Source organism: Rhizophagus irregularis, chromosome 17, assembly GCF_026210795.1.
Source record: "Rhizophagus irregularis chromosome 17, complete sequence".
Lineage (NCBI taxonomy): Eukaryota > Fungi > Glomeromycota > Glomeromycetes > Glomerales > Glomeraceae > Rhizophagus > Rhizophagus irregularis.
The window spans coordinates 2,016,974-2,029,666 of NC_089445.1; the positions used below are offsets into that span (position 1 = coordinate 2,016,974).

The following is a 12,693-nucleotide window of genomic DNA, read 5'->3' on the forward strand; positions in this document are numbered from 1 at the left end:
CTATAATGAAGAAAAGTTTAGGTACAGTTGTACAGATTTTTTTATATATAATAAAATGACCTTCAATATAGTGAATTTCTTACTATAATGAATTTTATTTATGGATTTACTATAATAAGGGTAAACTGCATGTTAAATATTTTCAATTAAAGTAAATGGGTTTTAATTTTCTTTATCTATAACAAAGAAAAATAGTTTAATTAAATTTAATAGATCAAAAATCATATGCAAAAGAAATTACCTTTAAAATTAATATAATTAATATTAAGTTCAGTTAAATCATTTGTTAATAAGAATTCTGTAAAATAAAGAATTATTATTACTCTAAATAGATTTAAATAATTTAAATAATTATATTTAATTAAAATTACCTGAACATTCCAAATCATCATTGTCTGCATTTTTGGATTCTGGAAGATTTTTAAAATCCAAAAGTTTACTTGTATAAACTGCTTGAGGATGTGTTGTATATAAGAGATTACTAGCAGATGATAATGGTAATTGAACCATTGAAGATGATAACTTTTTATTAATATCATCTGTTTCTTCTAATTGCCTATAAATTACAGAATCCACTTTATTCCGATAAACAGGATCCCATAAATCCTCCATTAATGTAAATAATTCATCTGCATTAGGTCGTTTTAAAGGGTCTGCATCCCAACATTGATTAATAATGTCAAAAATTAATTGAGGAGTTTTATAGTCAGATTTTGGCCTAAGTCCTTGGCAGATTCGAATAGCTAAGAATCCATCATGAGCAATATTATAATAAGGAGGAAGCCCTGTACAAATTTCATATGCAATAATTCCATATCCATAAATATCACTTGCTTGCGTATATTCTTTTCCTCTTAAAACTTCTGGATCTACATAAGGTAATACTCCATATATTTTTTTATTACTATTTTTATTGGATTTGACATTTGCTGGTTGACATAGTCCCAAATCAGTAATATAAGCACAAGTACCTTCAGTATGGCTGGTTAATATATTTCCACTATGAAAATCACGATGAATTAATCCTTTGTTATGAATTTCTTTAAGACCAGATGCAATACTACGTAAAATCCACAATTTTGAGTACCAATTCGTTGAAATGAAATAGTTATTTAAATGTTGCCTTAAACTTCTATGTTTTAAATCCATCACCATCATAAAATTATTTGTTTTTGGATCTTTGGTAATACCATGACAACGAACTATAAAATCCAAAGCAGTATTATTTTTATATACCAAAATATGTGATTCAATCTTAAAAATAAATTATAGTTAGTTAAACATTTATAAAGGCTAATATTCATAAGAAAATATCTTACTTCTTTTAAAAAATCTGCCGTAATGCCTTGTGAATTATATAAACATTTTAAAGCAACTTCTGACATCGGTGCTCTCCCCCATCGATTAATATCATCACGCCAGCAACCAATAAAACCATCTTTCCAAACTGCTTTAAAAGTAGCTCCAAATCCCCCTTTTGCTAAATATTCAACATCTTTAAAGTTATCATATTCAATCCACTCTATAATTAGGGTATCTTTAGTGGCTTTTAATTGTACTTTTTGGATAAACTCATCAACATCATGATTTCCACTTGTCCAATTCTTGAAATTTTGTTTAAAACGTTGTGAATTACATGCCCGACAATATCCAATATTAGTTTCAGGCTGTTTACAAAAGTTACATAAACCATATTTTATATAACGTTCTTTTAATTCTTTGTCTGTTATTAGTTTATCAATTAATGATTTTTGTTCTTCAGTCAAGCGGCCATATCTATCAAAATCTTTTATTTGTTCAAGTACATCATCGCTTAGTTTAATTTCATCCATTTTAATAAATAATTTATTAAACAAAGAAAATAATAAAGAAAAGAAATAAGAATAAAAAAATAGTGGTGTAACGTTATTTATGTTGCCATGATTTCAAGATCGGCATCACACAGAGGAAACACACAATTCCATTGCGGTTTTTATTTAAATTCCATAATAGGCAACGTTAAACTTTTACGAATGTTGATTATTACCAGCCAAAAAGAAATCGTTAATTCTGTAGAATTGATATTGTATTAGTAACAAATCTGAAAATAATTTATAGAGTTCGCATAAAGTCTAATATTAAATTTTTATATGATACTGTACATAATTTTGATTTACTTAGTTGATGGAACACCCCAACGAAGTATAGACGTATTTTAAGGTTAAAATGGTTCGAGTTTGATACCAAATAATCCGAAACCACGGGAGGATCAAGCCAAAGATGTATCTAAGTATCTTGCAAGAAATGTAGATTGATAGTTCTTATAATTTTGAAACGTATATCATTATGATTCAATGACTCAAGCTCAAGCACAATTGCTTTCAATTAATAAGTGCCAGCCATACTTACGTCCGTGTCCAACAAAAATCACTGGATATGTTCTGTGTACAACACTGCCCTTAATATTTGAGACATGAAAAGTATGAAAAGAGTAAAATTTTCATTTTTATTTACTTAAATCTTTTTTTTTTATAAAAAAAGTCTATAATACTGAATGTTACATTTTATTATGTTAAATAATGTACATAAACGTCTAACTTTATATTATATACAGAAAAAAATATGATCTTTCAATGAAATTTTTATGTTAATAAATAAGAAACTAATTAAAATTCGGATGATGAAAAAATATTAAAAGTAGCTGGTCTATCCTTAATGCTAACTTCTCCATCACTCTTATATCCGTCTGATGTATTATATTTTGAATTAAGATGATTGTTTTTTTTAGTTGTAAAAAAGTGGGAAAGATGTTTATGATTTCTATGCATGCTTTTTCTTTTTTGCCAATAACAATTATCTCCAATTATTGTTGAATATAAATCTTTTTCCATAATCTCATGATAACAACTTAATCTACTTAACTCCAAAAATGTTTGTCTTAATCTTTTTCCTAAATCTGTTGCTACTTGAATCATTTTATCCTTTGTTGTCGCTTTATATGGAATCATTATTGTTAAATTATTCCTAAATCGAATATCTGCATCTAATTGTGATTTCAATGTTGCAATTTTTCCATCAAGTTCTGCGATCTTTAACTAGTTTTATTTGTAAAAAAAAAAAATATTTTTTTTAAATGTTAGTAAATAAGTAAATGATGAAATTACATAAACAAATTAAAAAATGTACACACTTTTAGAACTTCTGATCTGCGATGGACATCATTTATATTACCACCATCATTACGGTTTTGTTGATAATTAAAGTATGGTTGTGGACAAGTATTTTTCTTTTCTTTGTGAACTTTAGTTCCATTACTGACATTACTGATAATGTTGACATTACTGACGCTTAAACTCTTAATACGATTTAAACTACTGCTTCTAGTGTGTCTCATTTTTAATCCAACCGTCTTAAATGTGGCTGCATAATTTATCTTTGTAATCCAATCGTTCATTTCATCCTCATTTTCAGCTTGGAAAAGATATTGATTACCTTTTGGACATGTTAGACGAAATACATACTTATATTTCGTATAGCTATTATCATATAAAGCAACTGATTCTGAGGTCATTAAGAGTACATCCGGTTTTAATGTAGACAATGTTGTTGATTTCTTTATTAAAGAAAAATAAAAAGATTAAATTAGTTTTTACTTTTTTTCTAAAAAAAAAGGAAATTCAAGTTAATCGAGATAACATTACCGATGGATCTTTCAAATCGGCAATTTTAGAGTCGAACCAATCATCATCTTTGAATAACATTAATTGACTTCCACTTAAAATAACACCATAATGATTCCAACTTCTCATCATAACTCCAGCTTTTTTTCCTTCCAATAAATCAACTTTACGACTTAATTTTCCAACTTTAGTGATTTTAAGAAGAAATGTCCCTTCTTCATCATCTAAAGGATGTATTGAAGATGATGTTTGATTAAACGTTTCATTATTTCTCACTCCTGTGATACGGATAGTATGAGACGTTGTAAATGCTCGGTGAATACCAACTGTATCGAATTCAGAAAGCGTTCCTTTATGTGAAAAAGGATTTTCAATTGGTACAAGATGTTCAATCGATGGAGTGTATTCAGTTGGAACTTTCTAAATCAAAAATAAAAAAAAAAGAAAATAAAAATAAAAATCTAACTTTCTTCTTGAAAGATTAACGATTAAAAAATATGTTATGAACAAAAAAAAATTTACATGTTTGATGACGAAGTAAGGATCATTTTTGACACATGAGGATCGATCCAGTAATCCAAATATCATTGAATTACGATTTTTACTAGAAGATGAAGAAAGCATAGTTTGACCATTTACATCCGTATCATCATCAGCATAGATAAATCGCATAAAGGTGATATTATCATAAAGAATCTAAAATAGAACTCGGTTAAGTTATTTTTATTAGGATGAATAAAAAATAACAATAAATTAATAAAATTTACTTCTAATATCTCTGGGGGAACTCCATCAATCCTTGAATTTTTCACAAATTCTTCTTTTGTCATTTTACGTTTCACACTCTTGTTGAATGCATCGGTGTGAAGCATTAACAATGAAAACGAAAGGACATACGTAGTGTCTAAAAGTATAACGTTATAATTAAAAATCATTGTGCATATAATTTAAATTAAAATTTATAATTCTACATACCTGGTGAAGTGAATAAACCCGGATTACAATCATGATATCGCTTTGCAAAAGATTCCATAACACGATCAATTTGTTGAGTTTCCTTTGGCAAATGACAATCCATAAGGAATTTTCTATTTAAATATATATATATATATATATATGAATATATATCAAATTTTTTAAAAATTAAATTAATCAAACAGATAAATAAAAAAATCTTTACCTTAAAGCGATATCGATCGGATCACTAGTGAAATCAAAAGTTTCCATGTAAGTTCGTAATACAGTTTCATGAAATACATCTTTACTTTTAGTGAGTAAAGTAGCCAATTCTGATTTAGATAAAGTATCTCGTAATTTTTCAAGATATTGTTGTGGAGACTCTTTATAAGATTTATTTAATAATACAGTATTTCTTCCTGAATCTAATAAATTTACCATTGATTTTGTTGAAGGTACAGTATTACTTTTATATTTATTCTCGTCTTGACCTTTAAATGAGATAATAGGAACACTTGGAGCAGATCCAGAACGCTTACGTTTATTATCACCATTCAACGCGAAATTTGAATTTTCAAGAACTTTCGGTTCGTTGTTATTTGTATCACAAGAAGATTCATAAGAAACCACAGTAATATTTGGAAGTTCAACATTACTTGATGAATTCGTATCTGATTGTTGTTGTTGTTTTAATGTGGAATCACCAGAGTTTGATATCATAGTTGTTGTAACAGTTGTTACAGTAGTAGTAGTTGTTGTTGTTGTAATAGTGGTAGAATTTGGATTACTAGAATTTGAATGAACATCATAAGGAGGAGGAGGCGGTATTTCTTTATCAAAATATGAATTTATTCCTAATATACTATCATTACTTGAATTACGGCGCATTAGACCACCCTTTTTATTCTGATATTTAGGAGAGTTTTCAGACTTTGAACGAGATAATTTTTTTATGTCTTGGTTAATATTGCTGTCAAGGAAAAGAGTTTTTGGATCTGAATTAAGGTTTAAATTGTTCATATTAATTTTTTTTTTTCAACGAGAATTTTAACAATAAGTAAAAAAACACTTGTAAAAAAAAGTTTTTATTGACTTTTTAAATGATTTTATTAAATGAACTTTAATTGTTTCCAATATTGTAAGAGTTAATGAAATTTTTTTTTTAATTTTTTTTTTTTTCAGGGGAATCTAAAATAAGAATTTTCAAACTATTTATAACGTGTTATATTTACAAAAATGAAAAAAAAACCATTCCCTTTTTTTTTAAAAAGAAGGTAAAAAATGGTAAGTTTTTATATTAAGTCGTTGTTTAACAAAAAAAGCACAACATTTCCAGACTTTTAGGGTTTTTGTTTGTTTTTTTCGGATTCAATAGAAAGCTTACCAAAACGGAACAGGTTAACTATTTTAAAAAAAATGATGCAGTATCAGATGCTTTATCTCCTGATATTTATTTATTTGATATTTTTTCAAATCGGAAATTTGAATTGGGTAAATGATTACGCATTTCTGTATTATAAATTATATTTTAAGATAGATGATCATTTAACAAATTATAATCCATAATTATTGAATTATTGGTATATTTTTTCCATATTTACTTCAATTGATGATCATAATTTGAAACATTCATCGGGAATATCATCATTATGATCTAATAAAAACTTGATTTAGGCTTAAAGAATGAATGCAAAATTTTGTTAATTTATCATTTTTACGAAATTTCATAAAGATGAAAAAAAAAATTATGTGAAATTTTAATTATTTACTTTTTATTAATTATTTTATATATATATATTTTATATATATTTTTTATTTTATATTTTTTATTTTATTTTATTTTATTTTATTTATTTATTTTTTTTTCATTAAAAATTTCTAATTCAAGGCGCTGATTAATAATAAATTTGATATAGTTTTTCCAAAAATATATAATTTTTTTAAAATGATTGACCAAATTTAGAACATAAAAAAAAAGAAATTTTTGATATATTGATTCTAAATAATTTTTTAAAAATAATTTATTACATATATATTTTTTATTATGATTTATATTTTTTTTATATTTGCATATTTATTTATTTTTTTTATTTTTATTTTTATTTTTATTTTTATTTTTATTTTTTTTAAGGAAAAAAAAAAGAAATTTTATTTATTTATTTATAATTAAAATTATTTTCAGATATTTTTTCATTGAATAATCAAATCAGGGATTTTTCCGCAGAAAATTTGAAAATTTTCAAAAAAAAAAATTCATTATTTTGTACGAAATGTAAAATTTGGCAAAAGCAATTCAATTGCCGACAGGTTTAAATTATATTACATTATACATTATTTCATTGTTTTCTTTGTTTCTTTTGTGTATTGTGTTGATCAATTTGATCTACATACTATACTTTATCAAGTTTATCAAGTTTCTTTTTTTTTTGCCCCAGAAGAATTTTAAATTGCGTATATTTTAACATCTTAATACTAATTTGGAAAGAAATCGTTTAGACCTAAAGAAATTAGTGATTGCTGATCATAAAATCTATCGAAAAGGTTACGTAACGTATAAATTAACGATTCTCTCATTTGATTGTAATATTAATATTCTCCTTCTATTATTGAGTAAAGTTCCAGATAAAACAGTAATGGTACACTTGGCAGGAAGGTACCGGAAATATTCAGGATTAGCAGAATAAGCGGACAATTCATCTTATTTAGTGTATCAACCCCGAATGATATTGTCATATCAGATATCCACTAATACCCTTATTGACAGTGAACCTTGCAATGTATCACATTTTAGGGTAAAAAGAAATCTTAATAAGGTAATAACATGAAACATTTAATTATGTTATTTAAGCAATTTGTTTCAAACCGCCTAATGCTGGTTTTTATAACCTAATTCGGAATTTGAATTATTATTAGATTCTTTAAATCCGATAACAATAATACAATATTTATTTATAATATCTAATTCGATTTCTAAAAATACGGATGTGATTTCTTATCAATGTATAGAACAATGTCCAGTTCATTCCAACTAGATAACAATTTCACTCTTGAACAATGTGACAGATCTTTACGATGTGACAATTGTAACTTGGCGCGTCTCCCAGTATACTACTGTTTTATTTAACTGTACATATACGAGCTTCCCTTAATACATTCATATAATTATAAAGCGTATTCATTCTTCATTCTTTAGAGATAATTGTCGATCATACAATTTCAATAAATTTCTTTCCAACATTGTAATGGTAATTTTACCTATTGTAGGAACATAAATACTGGCTTTTTCTTTAATATTATCTTCAAAATTTTTAAATGCGGAAAAATTTATAGCTATGACTCCTTCACGTAATAAAGCAGTCGGAACTTTATAAGAAGGTGTTGGAACTCCTGTAATTACTACATCTGAAATTGGTAAAATTTCCTCAAGTTTCAAATTTGTAATTCGAACCTAATTAAAATAAATAAATTTATATATTAGGAAATAAAAAACTTTAAAAGTTTCAATTTCTTTTTAATACCTCATATGTTTTTAATTTCAATTCGGTTCCATGATGAATTTCTTGTATATTATTAATATCTACAGAATATACTTTTCCTCCTTCATTAGCTAATAAAACAGCAAGAGGTCGTCCTACAATTTCACTACGATTAATTATAGTAATTACGCATCCATGTAATCGATTTCCATATAAAAGAACCGAATTATATACCCTAATATATTCCATTACCTAAAACATGTTTGAAAGATTAAATTTACATTTACAAATAAATTTTTAAAACTATTTTACCTTAATTATGGCTAATGGAGTACAAGGAATGATGTAATTTTTAATTTGTTCCTCGTCAAGATATGGGATATTTTGATATGAATTACATATTTGGCACAATCCTTCTACATCTTTTGTGACACTAACAACGTTTTGAAGATATTGATCCTAAAAAAAAAGGGAATGGTTTAAAAAAGAATTTTTAAATCTCTTTTTTAGTTAGCTTACCTGAAGATCTCCAAATACTGGATAATACACCATTATACCATGTACACTATCGTCTTCATTTGCTTCAATAATTTGATCTTTTAATTCTTCTCTATTACATTTTCTCAATTCAAATATTACACCAGTTTCTTCACATGTTTTCGATGTACATTCCGCATATTTTATAGAAGCAGGATCTTCATTAGCAAGAAATCCAACAAGTTTTGGTTTAATTCCACGAGTTTTTATCATAGTCTTTAATTCTTCTCTAAAAGAATTTAAGATCAAAAAAAAATTATCATAGTAAACTTGTTTTCATTATAATTCGAATAGACTAAAAAATTTGATGGGGATGCCATATGATTCCAATTTTGATCTCTTTTTACTTGACTATTTAGTACAAAAACTACTTTCTTAACTAAAATCTTCACATGTTATTAGATGTTACCTATAACTTGCGGAAATTTCTTTTGCAGAGATGGTTTTGCACGACATGTCTAAAAAAAAAAAATCTATAAATCGTACATAACATAAATCAATACGATATAAATCAGCATCATATCAAATCCGCTTTGATAATTAGACTCTTTATCCGCAGTTACTTTCAGCAAATATGGAGATGATCTGACATTTGTCATCGTAATGCCGTAATGCCACCAAAGTATCTAATTTTGGTAATTATTGTTCATATGTTCATATGTATCAGGGATTCAGGGGATTCAGGGGAATCTAAGATATCAATTTTTAATTCAGTCGTTGAATCAAAGATCAAAAATTGTTATGTGGCTTATATCCATATTGACAAAAAATTGATTACTCAAAGTAGTAATTATCATTTATTCATTTACATTTACATGCATTAATTATATAATACTCCCTAAAAAAAAAAAATAATAATAACGATTAGCACGGGAATATTTTGGTATAATATCATATTTTACTTGTATGATTTTCACGATAGAAATATGCAGTACGCTTGATTACTTGATTATCTAGTATTTTTTTTTCTATTTTTTTTATGCCCAATCTTTTCAGCCTCATTGCAACAAAGTACGGTTTACTTGGAAAAAATTATTGCCGAGATGATTATCATTGTGCAACAGAAAAATCTTTCCAACAAAAAAAATTTCAAATTTTTTATTCCTTTCATTTCTTCCGAAGTTTATTGTAAAACAAACATATTCCTGAAATCACCAAGCATTACAAACGAAAGTTCTAAGCAAAACAAATATGTAGCATTTTTGAACTTTGCAAACTAATTTTATTTAATTCCGACGTTGCATTTCTCGTACAAGTATAGTTGACTTTCTATCTAAACTATCTAAACATGTTTTTTCTGGTAAGAAAAAAGGACAAGATGATTAAAGCTGATTATCTGATTTAGATTTTTGACTAAAGTATTTTATGTTTATTTTTTTTACAGGTAATTGCAATATCAAGTATTAGCCTTGAAAAGGGAATGAACTTTTTTAGCAATATAATAAATAAAACTGGATCATGGGTTAATTTTAGAATAATAATGTGAAATTGTAAACAGATGAAACTGATGAAAACTGATAACGTATAGAAACAATGATATATTTTTTATTACAATCAGTAAGCAAGAATTCTTTGGACATATAATCCACTGATAAATCGCGTCATGGACCTTAGTTATCTTATTCTGACTTATCAAACTTTACGCGTTATAAAGTTTGAAGAAAGTTTGTCATAAAAGTCAGTATATTATTAGAAACAAGGTAAACACTCTATCTTTTATTTAGATTTTTTTTTTTTCATTTCATAAATAATAAACAATCCTATTCCCATTAAATCTTTTTCTTTAGCTAAAAGGAACAATGTGTGAGCGGATATGCGAAGATAGAGCCGCAACAGAAACCCAAGGGCTAAAAATGGAACTGAGAGATTGTTTAAATTTTTTAGTTGTACATACAAATCAGCAAACTCCAGACAGTTAGCATAATAAGAAATCAGATGAAGAAGAATAAGAAGAAGAAAATAATGATAATAATCGGCAAGAGAAATCAAACGACAATTGTACATCCAAATGAATAGGAGGTTGATAATTTATTATTGCTAGTTTATTTTACCATAAATTTGACTAATTTCAACTTTTTTACTTAATTTTACATTTTAGTTAAAAAATCTATTTCGAAGTATACTCGATAATCATACTCAAACGGCGCAGCAACAAAGGATCAGAAAATACGACGATGAACTGCAATGTTACGATTAAATTGCATAATTGGCGTTATCATATTATAGCAACATTGACTGCCCTTCTAGATGCTGTTAATTTACGACCAAAATTAACGCAGGCACTTTGTTTGGAAGTCAAGTTTCTACAGAAACGGTTCAATTAACGGGTTTACAACAGAAACTTACGAATCGTTAATAAGGATTCCGTTAAAAAACCGTATAGAGTCAGCAATTAAACGCGAAGTGACCAAAAGATACTCCCGTATAAGACGTGTAGTGGCCAGTTGATCTGATCAGGTCGAACATTTCGTGCTGCTTTGATCCTCGTATCTTGTGATATTCCAGCAGCAAGAAAAATTTGCGGACACATTTCAGCATTAGCTTCTTGCAATCGATGTAAAAAACATGCAATGAAAAACTATCTACACTTGTTGATTTGTTGACACCAAAAGAACATAGTAATGCTAGTGTGATTTGCAAAGGTTACATTTTCAAATATGATTTTTGCTATCGGTTATATTTTTTTCATCTAACCCTTTCCAATTACGAAAATAATCAACATAATTTTGCGGGTATGGATGACATGAAAGAATGGTTCGTACTCCGGAATCTGAACAAATATCGTCAGAAAGCTTTGGAGTGGAGGCGATGCAGTCGTCGACAGATGCTTTTGCTACTTTAAAGAAGGAGGTGCATGTCCTATTCCTTTGAAGATACTAGGGGAACTTTTATGACATTGACTAAGAACAGTTACTCCGGCGTGATACTGAGACCTCAGAATACAATTTATTATTGATAAATACACAAATTGAATCAATTAGAAATGGAAAAGTGCTAATTCAACAACTAAATTATTAAATTAATATAGCAGATAGTTGGCAAAGCAAATAAAAATAAGTTGTAGGATGAGAAAACATCATTGTGCTGATAATTAATCGTAATCTTGATGTAACGAGATGTTTACAAGTTTTTTATTAAATAATGTTTCCTAGAATCACGTACAAATATATTATTTACTATTCTTATAATTGTTGTAATTAGGATTAATAAAATCTCTAATTGATTTACTTCAGAAAAAAAAGTAAATTTTGTTTTATTGATAAAATTTTGACTGCACCGCCAATAATTAATACAAATAAATCGTGTTCAATTATATATATTAAAAAGTTAAGTAATATTGATGAATTAATACGGAATTACAATTCTGTTAAATTTTGGTTGGTAATCCTTGGCCAGCATTAGTTGGATGATGAATTGTTATTGGATAGTTTATACTAATTCTTTTCAATAAAAGTTCGAATCATGTATAAAGGAATTATATATATAATTTCAACAATAAAAAAGCTAATTACGTGATTTAAAGTATAACCACAATGAATGAATATACTGGATATGGTAACCTTTTTAATAGGAATTTACCGATTGGGAATGTATATTAAAGATGTGAAACTTTGAAATTCTTTAATAAAGAAGAAAAGTATTTTAATTTCATTCTTACTTAAAAAAAAAAAATTGTTGTCTATTATACATTGTTATCATTTTGTACGATTTTCATTGTCAATCGACTTTGAAAAACATATACAACGTATAATAAATTTCCTAATTGATTTAACAGAATTTACGGACTGGTATTTGCCATGATACTCTGAAAATTTGTATCACTAAATATACTTACATATATAGACAATAGACAATGCTTCCTTATATATTAACGTTGTCCACGAACATCCTTATATCCTTATATCCTTGTCCTTGGACCACGATTCAATCTGGTCCAATGAATTTAGAACATTGTCTTAGAAACGTTTTCACGAAACTTTTTAATAATATTTATTTCAAATATTTTGATTTTAAAATGTATCAAATGTATCTGAATAGTGTTTTTATCAAATTATTTTTTAAAG

The 12,693-nt window shown here is 26.8% G+C and overlaps 4 protein-coding genes across 4 annotated transcripts; 1 reads left to right on the forward strand and 3 right to left on the reverse strand.

Annotated features, from left to right (window-relative positions):
- Window positions 1–47: 47 nt before the first annotated feature.
- On the reverse strand, window positions 48–1,832 carry OCT59_009167 (uncharacterized protein; the record flags this gene model as incomplete). Its single annotated transcript, XM_066133363.1, has 5 exons — window positions 48–176; window positions 242–298; window positions 372–653; window positions 972–1,254; window positions 1,320–1,832. 5 exons carry the CDS (start codon window positions 1,830–1,832, stop codon window positions 163–165), a joined length of 1,149 nt encoding a protein of 382 aa, XP_065999810.1. The 3' UTR covers window positions 48–162.
- Window positions 1,833–2,462: 630 nt separating this feature from the next.
- On the reverse strand, window positions 2,463–5,859 carry OCT59_009168 (uncharacterized protein). Its single transcript, XM_025315245.2, has 7 exons — window positions 4,840–5,859; window positions 4,635–4,747; window positions 4,427–4,563; window positions 4,182–4,355; window positions 3,681–4,079; window positions 3,170–3,592; window positions 2,463–3,074 (listed from the first exon to the last, which is right to left on the reverse strand). The coding sequence occupies exons 1-7, from the start codon at window positions 5,634–5,636 to the stop codon at window positions 2,646–2,648; spliced, it is 2,472 nt and encodes an 823-aa protein (XP_025183301.1). The 5' UTR covers window positions 5,637–5,859; the 3' UTR covers window positions 2,463–2,645.
- Window positions 5,860–7,791: 1,932 nt separating this feature from the next.
- Window positions 7,792–9,085, reverse strand: OCT59_009169 (uncharacterized protein; the record flags this gene model as incomplete). The annotated part of the gene is made up of 5 exons (XM_025323254.1): window positions 7,792–8,064; window positions 8,135–8,344; window positions 8,405–8,551; window positions 8,612–8,858; window positions 9,039–9,085. 5 exons carry the CDS (start codon window positions 9,083–9,085, stop codon window positions 7,792–7,794), a joined length of 924 nt encoding a protein of 307 aa, XP_025183300.1.
- Window positions 9,086–9,917: 832 nt separating this feature from the next.
- Window positions 9,918–10,548, forward strand: OCT59_009170 (uncharacterized protein; the record flags this gene model as incomplete). Its single annotated transcript, XM_066133364.1, has 4 exons — window positions 9,918–9,929; window positions 10,014–10,111; window positions 10,284–10,329; window positions 10,417–10,548. The coding sequence occupies 4 exons, from the start codon at window positions 9,918–9,920 to the stop codon at window positions 10,546–10,548; spliced, it is 288 nt and encodes a 95-aa protein (XP_065999811.1).
- Between the last annotated feature and the right edge of the window lie 2,145 nt (window positions 10,549–12,693).

Excerpts from the sequence above, each read along its gene's own strand:
- OCT59_009168 (XM_025315245.2), bottom strand. The coding sequence starts at position 5,636 with ATGAACAATTTAAACCTTAATTCAGATCCAAAAACTCTTTTCCTTGAC. Across the intron at positions 4,080-4,181 it reads CTTACTTCGTCATCAAACAT|AAAGTTCCAACTGAATACAC; the intron begins GTAAATTTTTTT and ends TTTTTGATTTAG. Across the intron at positions 3,593-3,680 it reads CCGATTTGAAAGATCCATCG|AAATCAACAACATTGTCTAC; the intron begins GTAATGTTATCT and ends TCTTTAATAAAG.